General features: G+C 34.4%; 2 protein-coding genes and 1 long non-coding RNA gene across 4 annotated transcripts in view; 2 read left to right on the forward strand and 1 right to left on the reverse strand.

Annotated features, from left to right (window-relative positions):
• LOC120344932 (myeloid differentiation primary response protein MyD88-like) overlaps positions 1 to 19,177 on the reverse strand; it is a 179,651-nt gene that overhangs the window by 148,066 nt on the left and 12,408 nt on the right. The gene's annotated exons all lie outside the window — the stretch shown is intronic.
• LOC144422851 (uncharacterized) lies at positions 1,612 to 3,389 on the forward strand. The gene is made up of 5 exons (XM_078112735.1): positions 1,612 to 1,751; positions 1,905 to 1,940; positions 2,427 to 2,493; positions 2,645 to 2,712; positions 3,195 to 3,389. The coding sequence occupies exons 1-5, from the start codon at positions 1,743 to 1,745 to the stop codon at positions 3,387 to 3,389; spliced, it is 375 nt and encodes a 124-aa protein (XP_077968861.1). The 5' UTR covers positions 1,612 to 1,742.
• On the forward strand, positions 3,596 to 5,869 carry LOC144422992 (uncharacterized). The gene is made up of 3 exons (XR_013475518.1): positions 3,596 to 3,702; positions 4,122 to 4,247; positions 4,338 to 5,869. It is a non-coding gene; the product is annotated as an uncharacterized LOC144422992 (long non-coding RNA).

The following is a 19,177-nucleotide window of genomic DNA, read 5'->3' on the forward strand; positions in this document are numbered from 1 at the left end:
TATAATTCATCCAAAATCAATAGGCTTCTGAACCGTGATATGATGAATGCACATGCAAAATTTAGAGCAGATTCAACCACGCCTTCGTGAGATATTGCGTGCATCTAACAGACAGACAGACAGACAAACAGACAAATACCTACCAACATACTTACCGATCTAAAGATCGATAAGTAATGATGTAAATGCCATTATTATACGGATTTCGCACGCAGCAATGTTTCTATAATGCATGAAGTTTCACGGATTCAACATTTTGGATCATCTTGAATAGTGACAACTATGCACGTTGCTACAAACAGTGTTTTGGTGGAAAAATGTAGTTGATATCATTATATATAATATTAGATTTAACTAGCTTGCTTACGTATATTTGTACATCGACTTATTACATGAATAAGCGTATTAATTTGTTTCAGATGTTTTGTAACTACTGATAATCATGAAGCACAAATTATCCTCTTCAGATGCCAAAAGACACACCTTTATTCAATCGTTTAATTAACGTTCATTGAACCGGTGAGCATTCATAAGAATTCATACTTTGTTGCACAAGAATGGGCCTGAATTAAGGCAAATTTTATATTGTTAGCAGTTTAAGACTGTGATTTTGTACAGGAGACAGCCGATGGTTAGTGTTTGCTAATTTGTAGTTACAGGCAGTGGTGGGATTCAAATTTTTTGTCAGCCGGTTCCATCATACAAATGTCGAATTTTCAGACGGTTCTGTTACAAAAAGTCGTGTGATGCTAACGGGTTCGCTGATCTCATAAAATTCCGTGAGACGGTTCTATAGAACCGATGCGAACCGGCTGAATCCCACTACTGGTTACAGGATGTTTGGGCATTATATTAGCCAAGATTTTCATTGAATACTGCTTCGATGGACTAAACCTTGACGATGGTTTTAGAAATTCGAAGGAAAGTTCATTCTCTTACCGTGTTTGGTATAAGTATCTACTAAGTACGCCTTAACAAAAAAATATTTCACCTTTATAGCAATATGTTTATATTATGTGGGAATATAACATTTACTGCATTATGACAACATCCGATAACTTATTGGCGTTTTGAATGATCATTGAAAAAGAAAAATATATATCGAGGAGTGATTGAATAAACATTAGAACTTTATTTAACATTGCTTTTAAGAAGTATATTAGTTATTAGAAAAATTTGTATCCGACTGCGTTGTTTCATAGATGGCGGTCATTTTTTTTATAAAAGTTTCGCAAAAAACAGATACAAACATTCAACCAAACTTAGATAGATTATAAATGAAAGAAAAGATCACTGGCCGGATTAGACCTATTCAACACAGACATGGCGAGATACAGGTAGTCAGGATGACTCCTAATGACTTAGTGGAAGGATCTCCATAAAGTAAATAATTTATGCGAGTTCAAAGACGAATACGTTCGTCATTTCTGTCCCCTATAAAATACCGTTTTGCAGAGATAAAGATATCATCAATCATCTTCTTGATTGAATAGGATATTTTATATAATATGAGTAAATAATTATAAACACGAACAAAAATAGCTTTGTAATGTCATTGTGTCGAATAAGAATATAATATTTAACACTCTGATTTTCCAGGCATTAGGCATTTAAACAATTGTCACTCTAAATTTTAGAGTCTAAAAGTATCAGTTTTGAATTTTATTAATATTTATTAATAGAATATAAATGAAACATGAAGCTTGTGATTGCTTTTATACTTTTGACGTTTTCCGTCTGTAATGGACAAAGTAAGTATATATTTTTGTACCAGTCTAGCTTTTTTTAATTACAAATTAGTGCTACCCCGAATTGTTTAATGCTTTAATTGAAATAAAATATTAAAATTAGCACAACTTTTGCATATATCTAATCTAGTTTTAAATTATATTCGTTATGTTTAGTTGAAGAAGTTCCGGTGCCGCCACCAGAGGACGCGGGTAAGGATCTTAATGTTGGTTAAGAATGATGTCAGTTAGGTCAACTTTGCGGGAATAGCACGCCCGTAAAATCTAATCTAAAATAATTGCCGAATTTGGTGGAAACTGACTAAGATGACTGTAAATGTACCGAAAACCTAATATTTGTAAATCGTGTTTTCCGGCTTAGCGAAAAAATCAGTGGCTATATTAATGATTATTTTTTGCTGCAACTAAATTAACCCAACATATGTGCAACATATTAACCCCCTATTTAAGGACCGAGGGGGAACGCTGGCCAGATTTAGGGGATGGTAGGCAACATCTCATTGACGTTATTTTTTTTATTTCCGTTTATTTTATGCTCGATAATGCTATATGCCTATCAACAGAATTGCTTTTTATGCGTATTCATTCTTTTTGGTTTGTTAAGGTTACTCAAAAAACATGGGAACGAATTAAACTCCACATTCTGTAATAAACTGAATATACTTTTATCGTTCTCAGGCAATGCGAAAAAGTAGAAAGCGAGTAACTTCATCGTCTGTGGGAACATTGACTTCTGTCAGCGGAGGTAAGAACATAAAGTTTATGTGATTATATTATTGCAGTGCTTTTAAATCTCGTTTATCATCTTCTTTTCCTTGTCAAAATAAGCATAATGTTTAAATATTTATTTTTGTTTATTCGAATATTAAATTATTAAATTTATTTCATCAATTCAGCCGATAAAGATAAAGAAAAAAGGAAAAGTACAACTCTAAACAGTGAAACTGAAGGAGAATCACAAACGGTAATCATGTTTTCACACAAAATTGAAAAATGTATCGAAAATTTAAGTAACAACATCCACAGAAATGGTTCACTTTAATTATCATACGTTCAATTAGATGCAGAAGCTAATTTTTCCTAATATTTAGTTAGTGCCTATGTATGGGAAAAATATTTTTGCCAAAGATTCTATGTCCTCATTTACGTTATTGTTAGTCGACTCATGTTGTATGGGAGCATATGAAGTATATTTATTTTGTATGGTTCTTCTGATATATCAACACAAAAAAGTCTTCAAGTTAATCTCGTCGTACTTTAGTTTCACTAAGTTTTTCGACTTTCAAATTAATAACCGATATATGCAGTAGTGATTTTTATTTTTGTACACCAGAAAATTTAGTTTTTCAACTCCTTATTTGCATCACAAGAATCAACACCCTGAGTGTGTTTCAAATTTTTAGTTCAAAATTTTGAGGTATCTTAATTAATATCATTTCTTGGCAGACACTTTCTGTCAGCAATTGGTCAAAACACGAAGTTCAACTTTTGAAAACATCAATGTGGATCATCGGATTTTTCAGTTTCTGTTGGATATCGTATGGTATCTTAGTCATTTTGCAAAATCTTGCTCCAATTGAATTAAAGAAGGTAATTCTGAACATACGTGTCATAATACATTTGCATTTTACAACTATGTGAAATGATGGAATAATACTTTTCTTATACCACGTGCCTTCTTCATTGCAAAATGACGTTTCATTTGATATATTTAAAAAAATTTCATGATAATGATCGTAATAAAGCACCAAGATTCAAACAGAATCGAAAGAGACATCTGAATTTTGTCTAGTCACTATTGAAGCCGTTTTGAATTCTTTTCATCCTGTTCTTTATATTATTACAGACGTTTATTAATTGTCTGCTTTGTCTGCTGAGTTTTTCGTTGAACCCAGTAATATATGGATTACTGAGCAAGAGTTTCAGACAGGCATACAAAAGAATCATTTTGAAGGTAACATAATTAGAACCGAAATGTATACACATCGACAATTTTGTTGTTGTTATTAGTTTTGTTTGGATTCTTGCGGCTGTTGTGAAAAATCATTTTTCTCGTAAACTAATGGAACAATCTGTACCCAATTTTCTAGTGCTTGAACATTTCCGAGGCTATAGGGCCCGATATTTGTCTTACAATTTGGTTGTTTTATTTTAATATTATTTGACATTTGACCTTTTCATTCCGTCACACTAGTCTGAATTGCAATTTAGTTGAACTTCATTAGTAATTTAATTTAGAATTGAAGATTTTGAATGATCAGATAAAAGGTTTATGTGTAGTTCGCATAGTTTGCTTCGCACGCCACGGATTTTTTGTTGATGAAATTTTTAGGTCCAATTAGCTATAAATATCAAAAACGTGCTTTTATTTAGGTATTTTGTGGATTTTGCTGCTTTCGTGGTCTGGATGATGGAATTCGTTCTACTCCTTCATTAACAAATCGAAGAAAATCTGATAAACAGCGTTCGTCACCTAGAGCAGCGCAATACCAAGCATCAGTATGTTTTCCTCTTTGTATTTAGTCTAGCTAAGATTGGCCTATATACATTTTTAAATATTTATATTAATCTTGCATCTCGTAATGGCAGGAATCAAGTGACGAAGTGAGGTTTCAATACGGACGATCGCTTTCACATATCACATAAAAAAACGAAATTAAGAAGAAGTCAGTTTAAACAACCATAGTTCAATTTAAACAGCACAAAACCATAGACATAAATTCTGTGCCGCCTCAAACTTCAGGGAATTTTCCTGTGATCTGTAACGAATGTCTGTGTATGCATATCTTCAACTTCGGAGTCATCATATGAATGACATGCTAATTAATTACCTCTATCACAATGCTGAGGAAACTATATCGCACGATTTTATTCAGAGCATACCCTGACCTCAAACTTCAGGATATATTTGTGTGAAGCTGCGATCAGAAAATTTTTATGTGATCTGTGACGAATGTCTGTGTATGCATATCTTCAACTTCAAATTCATCATATGATTGACATGTTAATTAATTACCTCTATCACAATGCTAAGGAAACTATATCGCACGATTTTATTCAGAGCATACCCTGACCTCAAACTTCAGGAAATTTTTGTGTGAAGCTGCGATCAGGAAATTTTCATGTGATCTGTGACGAATGTCTGTGTATGCATATCTTCAACTTCGAATTCATCATATGAATGACGTGCTAATTAATTACATCTATCACAATGCTGAGGAAACTATATCGCACGATTTTATTCAGAGCATACCCTGACCTCAAACTTCAGGAAATTTTTGTGTGAAGCTGCGATCAGGAAATTTTCATGTGATATGTGACGAATGTCAGTGTATGCATATCTTCAATTTCGAATTCACCATATGAATGACGTGCTAATTAATTACATCTATCACAATGCTGAGGAAACTATATCGCACGATTTTATTCAGAGCATACCCTGACCTCAAACTTCAGGAAATTTTTGTGTGAAGCTGCGATCAGGAAGTTTTCATGTGATATGTGACGAATGTCAGTGTATGCATATCTTCAATTTCGAATTCACCATATGATTGACGTGCTAATTAATTAAATCTATCACAATGCTGAGGAAACTATATCGCATGATTTTATTCAGAGCATACCCTGACCTCAAACTTCGGAAAATTTTTGTGTGAAGCTGCGACGCATGTCTGCGTATGCATACCTTCAACTTTGAATTCATTGTATGCTGAAGATGCTAATTAACTACATCTATGACAATGCTGAGAAAACTATATTGCACGATTTCATTCTGAGCATATTATAAAAACTACCAACCTTAAATGCAAAATTTACGTATATTCAAATTCTGTCCTATTTTCAATTGATTCAATATAAATTGATTTTCTGTTCATGCCGAATATTTATTCATTTCTCTTCCGTTTCATTCTTAACGCATCACCCAAATCTTTCCAAATAAGAAAAGTAAACTTGCACTTACATCTGCCATATTTATATTTTGAATATGTGAACATACATACACATCTTCTGCTCAGTTCCAGATAAATTCAATTGTTTTGTTTACGGAAGTTGTTACTGTTGCAATGTTACTGAGAATGTTAGTTCCGTTGTTTTTGAAAATGGTGTACCAAAAAAGTGTGTTGCATTTTTTTGTAAATATTTATTTCATATTTTTGTGTTGTCTACGTTCTTCAATATAAAAATACTTCCTAATCTACTGGGGCTATGATATATATATATATATATATATATATATGTTAAATTAAGTTGTGGCCCGCGGTTTCACCCAGTTATTTGTATCTGGCCCTATCTGGCCCTGTATTAAAGGTTGCACACCCTTGAAACTAAATAGTTGAAAGTGACAACAATAAAAAATTTCATTTGCGTCAAATCACTATTCGTGCTTATGTACTCATTGTAAGTAGACTGACTTTACAATTATAGCGTAAGCAACTACATATTTTGTAATACTTCCATAATGTTGCGTTGTCTTCGTTCAACAAGTCAATTGAAAAATGTAACTGGAAATTTTTATTTTTTCATCAAATATCATATTTTCTCTAAACCATGAGGACTGTTCAAACATTGCGTGTATCTCAAAGCTATTACCATTATTAAATAAATATTTAACGGATTGATATAATTTGAGGTGAATGACCGATAAATACTGTTTATTCACTGGCCTATACTACGTATAAACCAACCTTGCAAATGCAATCGAAAGGAAGTTAAAATTGACATAACCCTCCGAAATGAATTCAATTATTCTTCTTCCCATCGTTTTGAAAAAAAATCGCTTTTCTCTTTTATTACTGGAATGAGATATTTTGGGGGGAATGGCCGATAAATACCGTTCATAACACATACCAGGACTATTCAACCAATTTTACCAAAAGATCCGTATACAATACTTCAAAATTAGTCGGGTCCGGTCTTTCCAAAAATTATATTTCTGTATCCTTAATTAAACGCGCACTTCCTCCGCCAGCTATACTACGTATGACCAACCAACCTTGCAAGTACAATCGAAAGGAAGTTAAAATAGACATAACCCACTGGAATGAATACATTTCGCCATCTTTGTGGTTGTGTGATCAACTGTTCAGCATTAGAAATAGCTGAAAAATTTAAAATATGTTTCAATATAAATATTGACTGTAGACTAAAATGGATTCCCTGCTTCGTACCAATGTCACATTTCGATGATACCAATATTAAACTACCATTGTTCTACTTGGCGCACTATTCCTTGATTCCAACAGCTCCTTTTCTGAGAAAACTTTCTGCCCTGAAAATTACCCCGATGTCGGTGGCATAAAACAGAAATTTTGGATTTTCCGTCTTAAACGGTAATATTCAATTTAAAATAATTGGACACGAAATGAATCGTTTCGCTTTTCTCTTTACTCACGGGGCCAATTGCTTTCGAATTTTTAGTGGTTGAAGGTTGTATTTTTCGCTAGAATGCTAGATATTTGGCTCAAATATTTCTGTGAGTTTTACGAGATTCGTTTCGTTGTGTGCTATGACGTCATCTAAATTAATTAGATTAATTTCGGATCGAATCATTTCAAGTTAGCGTGAAATTAATTGAGCATGCTGCACACTCATTGACACACCTTGTCTGCCTGTATTTACAATTGCAATTATTACATCGGTAGGAATAGGAAATAACATGAATCCTCTTTTTAGGCAAAATAAATCGATTTTTCCAATGTTAATTTGATAACCATAAAAAATTATTTGAACAGAGTATATAGTGGAAAATCCATCGGAATTTCCAATTTCAATGAAAGGGCGATGATCTATTATATAGACCGGTACCGGCACTATCAGACAATACCGTTTTTGGAGTGACCCTCACATCGAAAATTCCACAATTTTTTAATAACCATAACATATGTGATAGAACAACGAACATATGGTGTATCAAATACATTAAAAGTTATAATTTCGACTATTGAAATTTTATGAAAGCGATTGGTTGAGTAGTCGAGGTTTTGGAAATTTTGGAATGATTATCGATAATGTGTGAGTATAACTTCCATCCAAATACCATCGACTGCATTTTATTTAATTCAATTCAATTTGAAAATCAGGTCTATATACAGATTTTTGAACTCGATTCAAAATGACCAGCCCTAGTCATATAAATACTGGTGCCAGGATACTGTTATGTTAAACATTCGCGTCGGGGATCCCATTTGTTTGTAATTTTTACCATATGCGCTTAGATAGTTCACAGCCAATTGTTCCGGTACATCGGAAGTCATCAATGATGGACGCCAACGACAACGAAATTATTCTATATTCTAAATATTAATATCCCATAGATATATATATCAACATATCGGCTTAGTTTGAGAGAAGGTTGTGCTTTTAAAAGTCATACACGATTTATTGATCTGCGATGGACCTGACCATGATGACAAGCAATATTTGGCGTTACACCATAGTGGTTCTCAAACTTTCCAAGCCACGCCTCCTTTTTAAAATTTGTCAAGTCTCGCGCATCACTTCAAAAACAACTAGCTAACGATAAGCTACTGATAACAGAAAGTGAGGCGAAAGTATGTTTTATTCAAAAAAAAAAAAAAAACGTTGAATATACGGGGATGGAAGGTGAATATTTACTCCCCCATATATTCCAATCCGTATTTTAAACCAAGAGCAAGGGTGACTAAGAACAAGGCAGGACAGTCACTAATTTCCCAGGAGTATTTTTTACATCGGCGGAAAAAACAAAACATGGCGTACACTGAGATAAAAAGAAGAAACATTTGTTTGTAGATTTATTACTAACGTTCAAACAATTTTTTGTATAGATTTTTTCTATGTTCTGGGACTCTCCTTTTTTGAGTGAAATATTCGATTGGTTAATATTTTGAATCTACCATACCTGTTATCTCATAAATAGCATTTTTGGCCGTTTTCGATTTAAATAATTTTAATATACTACAAATATATCATGTTATAATTCCTGGTATTAATCCAAAAAATTTTAAGTGCTACCGCCTTTTTTACTTCTATCCAACATGATATAAAAGATAGATTTGAATAAATTTTAAATCACTTGCAAGTGTGCGCCGACAATAACGGTTTTACAATCGGTTTTCCGATTTAACCTTCAATCAATTATATAATATGCTTTTTAAGATAATCTTATTCGTGGTATGTTGCATGTTCCTGTTCGGTAAAAGCAATGCAAGGGAAGTTCCACGAGAAATTCAAGTGGGAAAAATGTGGTGAGGATGTGAATGTTTTGTTATAAATGTTGAAGAAAATGCTATGTGCGGCCTATATATATATATATTAAATCAAATTTATTTTTTCTGGTATATATATATATACCAGAATATATATTTATACCAGAAGAAATAAATTTGATTTAAACAAATATTATTGAAGTTAAATGTCGGAGTAATTTATAGTGTTGTACATAGGCATTACATCGTACTAAATAAATAAGAAATAAGGAAGAAAAATAGGAGCTCCAGAAGTATGTGCACCTAGATGGCGGACACCGGAACGTAGTATGTGTATCAGGTTAGGCCATAATTTTATTCCAATGTTTCTTATTTCTGTTCTATTACGAGTTCGGAGACTAGCCAAGTGACTCCCATAGTATTTGTGCCTGAAATTATAGTCCAACCAGGTACACATACTACGTTCCGGTGCCCGCCATCTTGGTTCACATACTTCTGGAACGCCGAAAAATATTCTGAAAAACTTGAAAACAATTTTTGGCAAAAGTATAAATTGTTGAGTGTTGCCAGTTTGCCTTTCCTATATATATAATTTCCCTAACTCATATATTGCTGCAATCAATGAATAAACAATTTAAATTATGTTATGTCTTGTTTTTAGGAGTGGGTGCATAAGATCCGAGAGCAAGTACGACCCAAATCTTCATGTGAAAATATATGGAACCCGATGTCGGTGGCCAAAAATAAGATGCTACACAAAAGAAATTGACATTATTACAGACAAATTCACACATAAGGTCGAAGTTTGCATCCCCAGATGAACTACAACTCAAATTAAAATCTATCAACGACAATAATGGTTAAAATCCCATTTGCCAAAATAAAAACTTGAGTAAAAACAATTAGGTATAATTATGAATTTTTTTTTTATGATTATATTTTATTATTCTCATATAGCACAAACTCGACCTATAAATCGTCTTGCTTAATTATTGCTATTGTCTTTACTGATGTTAATGTTGTTATCAGTGTAATATAAAAAGCGTTTTTAATCCAAGTATTTGGCCACCTGATTTCCTGAAGATGGGAGTGTTTTCTAATAGGCTTTTATTTTATTTATTTATTCTGGATCTAATGAACGTTTTCCTAATTCCAATCTCTAAAAATTCATTCTTACCTCACTATTGAAAGAAATTTGATTGGAGTGTTTTTGTACGCTTGTACAAACAGACTGGTTTACATATTCACACCTATTCTTCAGATTCGAAACTTACACCAATTACTATTTAAAAATACTGAAAGCTAATCAGTAATCCTTGATTACTGCAACCAAACTGAACCTCTTTGCAAGAAAAATTTTTTTTTTCTTGAGTTATTATATTATTTTTTGTGTAATTATGACGGTATATATTTTATACTTTTAATAAATGCTATACATAATGTACTGAAACAAAAGAGTTGCCATATTTTATACAATCAAATAAATAGATATATAGATATGAGGCAGTAATTGGTAATTCGTGATATAGAATTGTCGAATTGGGTAATAGTGTAAAAACAAGACGGCGATGCTCGAGTATATGTACACGAAAGCAAAAAGGAAGTAGTAGTACGGTTATGCAATCTCTTACAGTAGACCAGTGGTTTTCAACCTGTAGGTCATGGCTCATTGGTGGGTCAGAGCTCTTTTTCGCAGAGCTAGGCATAAATCAGAATGAAAGCAATATTGCATCTGTAAAATAATTTCTTTGGGATCAGGAAAGGAACAAAATATTTGATAAAAATGTTACGTTTGTGATATAGTTTCTCCCTAATATCGCATTCTCTGACACTGTGTTTAAAAAAAGTCCATGCTATGGTGCGACATTACGACTGTTATAGCACAGCAGCCAATGCTAAAGTTACGAAGGTAATTTATGTGATTATACGGGGGGAACACCATAGGCGCAAACAAATTTAACAGCGAACTTCAAAAAGCACTATGACGTAGCCTATGGAGTATGGCTGAAATTTCGTGTTGGAATCCGAAATCTACCACGATTTTTAGGATGTTAACCCCACAATTTATTGCTTTGTCGATTGAAGTAACTTGGATTGACTGAATTGGCGGTCAATATTAGATAAACTGATTGTGACGAATTACGCGAACTTCTACCGTTTTTGTTTTCTGAATTATTTATTGCACAACTAACACAATTCCGCCATGATATGCTTGATATATGACGTTATATATTTGGAATTCATTTCGTCAGAAGTTCTGTCTACTAAGATTTTCCGAAGTTTATACCCCAAATATAATGCTACGTTTTTTGCTGTTCAAATTGGGATGTGTGGGCGGACGGATGCCTTTTTATCAAAACATAAGTTTGCTTCCAGTCAACAATTTATGTTTGCATTCACAGTTAAAAAATTGTTTTTAAGGACACTGATACGGTCCACCCAGAAAATAAAATTTCAAATTTGACAAATTTTTAGTTGGAGCATTGGAATAGGCATGAGAGATGAAATACTCATTTCAATTCACATTATATCTTTAAAATCAAGGTCAATTATATCTTCAAAATTTTATCTTCAAAAACCAAACCTTACCAAAACTAGCAACTAATAAAATTCATGTTTGATATATATGTTATTTTGACTTAGTGAAGGACTGTAAGGGGTTCAGATACAAAATAGCATATTCAAGTATCAATCCGAGAAACAACCTCCGCTATTGAATTAAAATCAAATATCTCCTTCAAGTTATCTTTAATGTTTAATTTTAGCTGTTCAACAGTTTGCCTTACGGCTATAAATTTTAAATTTGATATTGAACGTTTTGTGTGAGCGAAAAGTTTGTGATCTTTGGAGACGAAATTTGCATAAGGTAGCAACAGCAAAATGCGTACGCACGACGGTAACGATATAATGGTTGAAATTCAACGCCATTTTCCTGCACTTTTTAATTTGACTATAGAAATATTTATGATTTTTTTTATAGTTCCATTCATAGCTTTATCTTCAACTAGTTGTCTACAATAAAGGAGTCTTCGTCAAACCAAAACATAACTAAGGCCTCGTTGCGGGAAATAGAATTTGTTTGCAAAGTTTTAATGTCATATACCAACGGTGGGCAAACCGCGGCTCTTCTCGCTACCATTAAATATTATCCAAATTTAACTAAGCGAAACCATAGTGCAACAGTTTTTTTTAATTTTTAAGCAGTCTAAGGAATTTTAGTTATGATTAAGACAAATTATGTTTTAGTATGAAATTCGTTGTAGCGTGGAATCCCAAATTTAAATTAATCAAGCGACAAATCTCACGTCACAGTGGACAAGTGTTTGTTGCTGTGTTAACAGTATGCCGCGATAGAATATGATTCACATATTTATTCCGGATAAGAGGAAACCCGAAATGACGGCTTAGTCTCATGGCGAACCACGGCCTCTCGTCCGGTTACCAGTCAATGTCGGGTATAGGATTAGTTAGTCAGTTATTTGTTTTCAGATGCATGTACTAGACTAGATGGTGGAGAGAGCCGTAACCGACCATCGGTTACGTCAGTAGTCGGCAAACTTTATGTACTTGCGGCCCAAATATACATATTTCCGGTAGCGTGCGGTTCACATTATTTTCGCCTACGAACGATTGACACATTAAACTTGCACTTTCTATTGTTGTGTTAAAGTCCGCCGCGGTGACGTGTATGTGGCCCCTTTCAAATATATTATCAAACAATGCATTGTTTTTATTTACGTCTTATCAATGTGAATAACGATGTGGTTTTTTTTGCAACTTCGCTGGCGTGCAGAACCTCGTCCAAAGGACGATATGACAAGCGAGTTCGAGATTTATTCTTAATGTAATCTTATCACCAATATCATTAAAATATTTTGTAAGAGATGCCTTAAAAACGTTCGAATCACTTTACTTCGACCCTTCAAATGTTTTACACTTTAATAAGGCGGACGGACTTCCTGAGACAGAGTATACCATCAGAGAATACCGACAAATCTCACGTCACAGTGGACAAGTGTTTGTTGCTGTGTTAACAGTATGCCGCGATAGGATATGATTCACATATTTATTCCGGATAAGAGGAAATCCGAAATGACGGCTTAGTCTTATGGCGAACCACGGCCTCTCGTCCGGTTACCAGTCAATGTCGGGTATAGGATTAGTTAGTCAGTTATTTGTTTTCAGATGCATGTACTAGACTAGATGGTGGAGAGAGTCGTAACCGACCATCGGTTACGTCAGTAGTCGGCAAACTTTATGTTCTTGCGGCCCAAATATACATATTTCCGGTAGCGTGCGGTTCACATTATTTTCGCCTACGAACGATTGACACATTAAACTTGCACTTTCTATTGTTGTGTTAAAGTCCGCCGCGGTGACGTGTATGTGGCCTTTTTCAAATATATTATCAAACAATGCATTGTTTTTATTTACGTCTTATCAATGTGAATAACGATGTGGTTTTTTTGCAACTTCGCTGGCGTGCAGAACGTCGTCCAAAGGACGATATGACAAGCGAGTTCGAGATTTATTCTTAATGTAATCTCATCACCAATATCATTAAAATATTTTCTAAGAGATGCCTTAAAAACGTTCGAATCACTTTACTTCGACCCTTCAAACGTTTTACACTTTAATAAGGCGGACGGACTTCTTGAGACAGAGTATACCATTCTTTTCAGTCCGGAGATAGATGTTATCTTTAGATAGCAACAAACATGAGGTAATGGGATTGTTGAATAGACAGACAATGACTATATCAGACACAGAATGACGAAATTATAAAAAAGAGTGCTTATTTGAATTTCGTGCAACGCAAATTATGCTTGAGTTAATTTGAGTCCCGACCTAGCCTACATAGGAAATATCATTAAATTAGCACATATTTTGCTAAGATCCATTTTGTTTAAACTATGTAAAATATATATTTGAAACAATATTTTGGATTGGTACTATTGAAGATTATGGTAAAACACAGGGAAGATATATGACAATGTAACAAACAACAATAAATAATGGGAAAATGTGTACCGGTTCATTACTACAGAACATATTACCCCTTGCTTTGATAAATCTATATATCTCACCTTTGCATACCATGCAAGGGTTTGTAGAAGGGATGTTAGAAAACCCCGAAATTCTAGCAGGAATTACCTAGTTATTATGAATGATGTAATGTTAAAGTAGGGTTACCATATTTGAAAAACCAAAATTCTGGACAGTGCATGACTATGTCGCACAACCTTAGTCCTAACCGGTACACAAAAACTTTGTTCAGGTTGTGCGCCATCTTGGTGCGCATACTTCTTTCTGGAGGTCCCTATTTTCATGAGACCATATATATGCGCTACCGAAATGCTAAGGCTGTACGATACTCATGCTAACGTTGTACGATACTCATGCTAAAGCGCCAGCTACCGAAATGAAAAGTATTGTCTTCAGTCACAAGCAGAATCTCACACCAGGCAGGTAAGCACACTCTAAATATAGCTACGGGCCGTCGACTGAAAAAATCTCAACTTCAGAGTGAAAAATAAGAATGAGAATTAGATTGCGCCGAAACGGAAGAACAGCAATTACATGCTTAAAACAAATTAAAGACAATCAGTACAAATTTACTCTTCTGACCATGCATATTTTTCTGAAGATATAATTCTCTTCTTGTCTGATTTCAAAAATGAAAACAATTCACTACAGTGCATATCTTTGAAATTATATTGGAGAGTCAACATGCCTTTTATAGTCGCAACTTGTTTCTCTCTTTAGTCCACTGACTTTGCATCAGTGAAAAGACTCTCTCTACATTGGCATTGTGGGATGTAACAGCAAAGAAAAACAGTTCAATCCTTAAAATTTCGGAGTGGCATGTGATGTTCGTAGACTGATCGAAATATTTGCACCATTTCTTATGCGTTGGCAGTTTAATAAATTCTTCGTCTTGTAGGTAACTTTCCACAAACTGCTTCAAGTTACAGAATTGGTCAAAGCATTTATCATCGTCCACATCAACCCGTTTACTAATCAGATGTTCCAGGCAAGACTTTACATCAGGGGTCGGCAACCTTTTGTCGATCGCGGGCCAAAACCAAAGGTTGCAAGTCATTGGCGGGGCTCACATTTTTAGAATGTTGAAAACCGAACGGATAGCCGATGAATCACACTTTTTCACACAGACCAGAAATTAAATTTAGAGCAGCGCACGAAGACTGACCATTTGAATATTTTCTGCACCATTAAACCACTTGCGCTAAGCATCTACTTTTCTGCGTTTTGTTGCCATTTGTGTAACTATAATTAAATTATAGGGTCATTAAACGCGCAATTGTGAATTATATACTTGTTAGGTTATAACATAATTTAGCCTACGCGTGTCGCAAAATTAATTCTGTTACGTAAAGAATATAATCGTTAAAACAGCTGTTTTGTTACTATAATCCAGTGAAGCGTCGCGGGCCGGATTATATTGCTCCGCGGACCGGATCCGGCCCGCGGGCCGTAGGTTGCCAACCCCTGCTTTACATCCTTCCAACTTGGTATCTCGTTCAAGGTTATCCATTTGAAACAAGTAAACTCTTCCATTGGTTTCATCCATTTGCACAGGTACTCCAAGCATCTCTCATAGACGTTTGCAACTTTAACACCATTGGTAAGGAAAACGCTCTGTTATATTAAAATTCCATACAACCTCGTAGTAAAAATATGCGCACGGTACGAAATAACAATGTTCTGTATTAGCAGTGTGCACATTACGATTGCAGATGCAGTAAAATTCCGGACATTTGAGCATTTTTTAAAATTCCTCCCGGACGCAAAATTTAACCCTAAATTCCGGACATGTCCGGAATTTTCCGGACGGTATGGCAACCCTATTCTAAAGTATGTTTAAACGAACTGGGGCTTGTAATCGCGGAAAACAAGAAGAATTTTCCAGAGACAGAAGCTCCAAATATCTATGTGAATATATACAAATTTAAGGTGTGAAGTAGCTTCCTTCCTGAACTATTCCATTCACTGCTAAATACAGAAACATTTGACATGATACTTCATAGCTCGATTGAAATAACGGGATTGATGGATATACGGATTTTTATCGAATACTACAACCAGAGCCGGAATCATGCGTTATAGAGGCCCTGAGCACTTTGGCTATGTATCATAATTTGAAATAGTGAAACCAGTGTTTCTTGTTATCTGAGGTTGAATACGGTAAGTTTCGGTATTCATTAGTAATTACTTATCGATCTTAAGATTGGTAAGTATGTTGATAGATATTTGTCTGTTTGTTTGTTTGTTTGGCTGTTAGATACACGCGATATCTCACGAAAACGAGGTTGAATCTGCTCCAAATTTTGCATGTGCATTCATCATAGTTCGGAACAGAAGCCTATTGACTTTCGTAGAATTATGTCTTATAATTAGCGAGTTATTAATTAATTAGTGATGGGACACACGGTGTCACTATGGAGTAAGAGCACTGTTTTGGGGATCCCCAAACCTCCGATCGATAAGTCTTCGGTCTCCGACCGATATTCTCGTTGTTAAAGCTGAAGCCGTAAAAACGTTTCAGTCTTGGGTTTCTAAAAAAGCATTATTCAATTTACGACTTCAAAGACAGGGTTGGATGAGTTTTTTTAGTATATTTTATATAAGATTTACTGTAATATTATACATCGTCAGGTACATTGGGTCATGATCCTGGTTGCAACAAAGCTTATTTAACCAGATCAAGTGGTTATAAAATTGCGGAGTAATTGTGGAGTGAGTAAACGAAACCTCTCCGCAAATAATGGAATAATCGATTTAATGTTGACATTGGCTACAAGGCTATATCTCCTGTGAGACCCGATATTGCAATAAAAATTTGTCTGTTTTTTTTCAATTGATGGAAACATATTTGTGTGAAATATGTGAGCAATTTATACTACCTTCGACCTTCGATACAAATATTTGAAGCGGCGCTTCCTGTGATGATAACGCCAGGTAAAGTTTGGATAATGTAAAAAGGTCGTTAAATGAGTCGAGAAATGTGTCTGATGTCTGAAATAAGCCAAAATCGCGAGACTGTGACTTAGGAGTACGTATAAAAATTCCGTCAAAATGATCCACAAAATTTTTTCCAATTATGCCGATTCTCTTTCTATTAATAATAACACCTCTCAAATACCTGCAATAACCCTAAATCACTGGGCCGTGAATATTGAGGGGGTAAAAAAAATTTTCTTTAAAAATAACTTCTGTCAAGGTCATTCTGAGACATTATGCAACCCGCCGATGAGACTGGGCGCTACCGAGGAAAGCGAAATTAACAATTTTCTGTGATAAAATAACCTAATAAACGGTAATAAACCGTTCCGGGGTTTAGGCAACGCATTTTTTAAAAGCCCACTTAAATCTTCCGAACCCAATTAACACCGTTTGAAGTCAAGTTAAGTCATTTGTACAATTGAGTTGAAAATGTACAAAGCAAATCAAGGATATGATAGATACATTGTAGAAAAACTTCAACAATTAGAATTGTGAATTCTATTAATTTATCATAAAAATATTGAGCCTAAGATATGAAACACCTCGACTTTTGTATGGTATAATATTATCTACTCAGTACTCATGTAACAATATAAAGATGAACAATCGAGGGTATAGCGTCATAGACTATAGAGAATAGCCATGATGTGACAAGGGCGTTACCATGACCGCAATTCAATTCTATTCAATCGTGTAAAGACTAGGAAGGAAGTTCATAAAATCAAATGATTGGCTCGTCATTTCATTCAAAGTCATTGAAGCTATAAATAACTAATGACCTTGAATTTGTTGGACTTAACATTAGTTCATGCACACATTCTAATATCACAAAAAACTTAAATGAACAACAGCCGAAATAATTCGTCTATTAGAAAATAAAAAGATGCATATTAAAGTAGAATGGAAAGAAATATATTAGCAAAACTACTCTCACCAGGAATTAATAAAAGCTTGAAACTGACTGTCTCTTATTGCGTTAGTAAAGTACAATTATCTGTAACAAGAGAGCAATGTCTTAATATGTAGACACAAAAGTCGCGAATTGATACCGCAAAGCAAAGAGTTTGCTGAAAATATCGCGGCAAAACAGCGTAACAGAATAAAGTGCCCCATTTGTCGCGATAGAAATGCCCCAGTGAATTACATTGAAACAGCAAAATGCTGGGCAAATAATCCGATGTACTAGAACTCAATAGAAATTGAAAAATGAAAAGGAGCCTCCAAAGCAGATGATATATATACCCATTTCATTTCAATATATTTTTTATAGTTGCCGACCTGCTTCAAGTTTGTATTGATCAGTAATGATTGCTATGCAAATAACTGTTTGTTGCATTATAAGAAACGAGAATATCGGTCAGAGACCGAAGACTTATCGATCGAAAGTTAGGGGATCCCCAAAACAGACCTCTTACTCCACAGTGACACCTTGTGTCCCATCACTAATTAATTATTAACTCGCTAACTATACGATATAATTCATTCAAAATCAATAGGCTCCTGAACCGAGATATGACGAATGCACATGCAGATGCAACCACGCCTTCGTGAGATATTGCGTGCATCTAACAGACAGACAGACAAACAGACAAATACCTACCAACATACTTACCGATCTAAAGATCGATAAGAATGATGTAAATGCCATTATTATACGGATTTCACACGCAGCAATGTTTCTATAATGCATGAAGTTTCACGGATTCAACATTTTGGATCATCTTGAATAGTGACAACTACGCACGTTGCTACAAACAGTGTTTTGGTGGAAAAATGTAGTTGATATCATTATATATAATATTAGATTTAACTAGCTTGCTTACGTATATTTGTACATCGACTTATTACATGAATAAGCGTATTAATTTGTTTCAGATGTTTTGTAACTACTGATAATCATGAAGCACAAATTATCCTCTTCAGATGCCAAAAGACACACCTTTATTCAATCGTTTAATTAACGTTCATTGAACCGGTGAGCATTCATAAGAATTCATACTTTGTTGCACAAGAATGGGCCTGAATTAAGGCAAATTTTATATTGTTAGCAGTTTAAGACTGTGATTTTGTACAGGAGACAGCCGATGGTTAGTGTTTGCTAATTTGTAGTTACAGGCAGTGGTGGGATTCAATTTTTTTGTCAGCCGGTTCCATCATACAAATGTCGAATTTTCAGACGGTTCTGTTACAAAAAGTCGTGTGATGCTAACGGGTTCG

Source organism: Styela clava, chromosome 5 (assembly GCF_964204865.1).
Source record: "Styela clava chromosome 5, kaStyClav1.hap1.2, whole genome shotgun sequence".
Taxonomy (NCBI): domain Eukaryota; kingdom Metazoa; phylum Chordata; class Ascidiacea; order Stolidobranchia; family Styelidae; genus Styela; species Styela clava.

What these genes read in the sequence shown, in the direction of transcription:
- LOC144422851 (XM_078112735.1), top strand. An exon ending in ATTGACTTCTGTCAGCGGAG is followed by an intron (nt 2,494 to 2,644) that starts GTAAGAACATAA and finishes TCATCAATTCAG; the next exon opens with CCGATAAAGATAAAGAAAAA. An exon ending in CTGAAGGAGAATCACAAACG is followed by an intron (nt 2,713 to 3,194) that starts GTAATCATGTTT and finishes ATTTCTTGGCAG; the next exon opens with ACACTTTCTGTCAGCAATTG.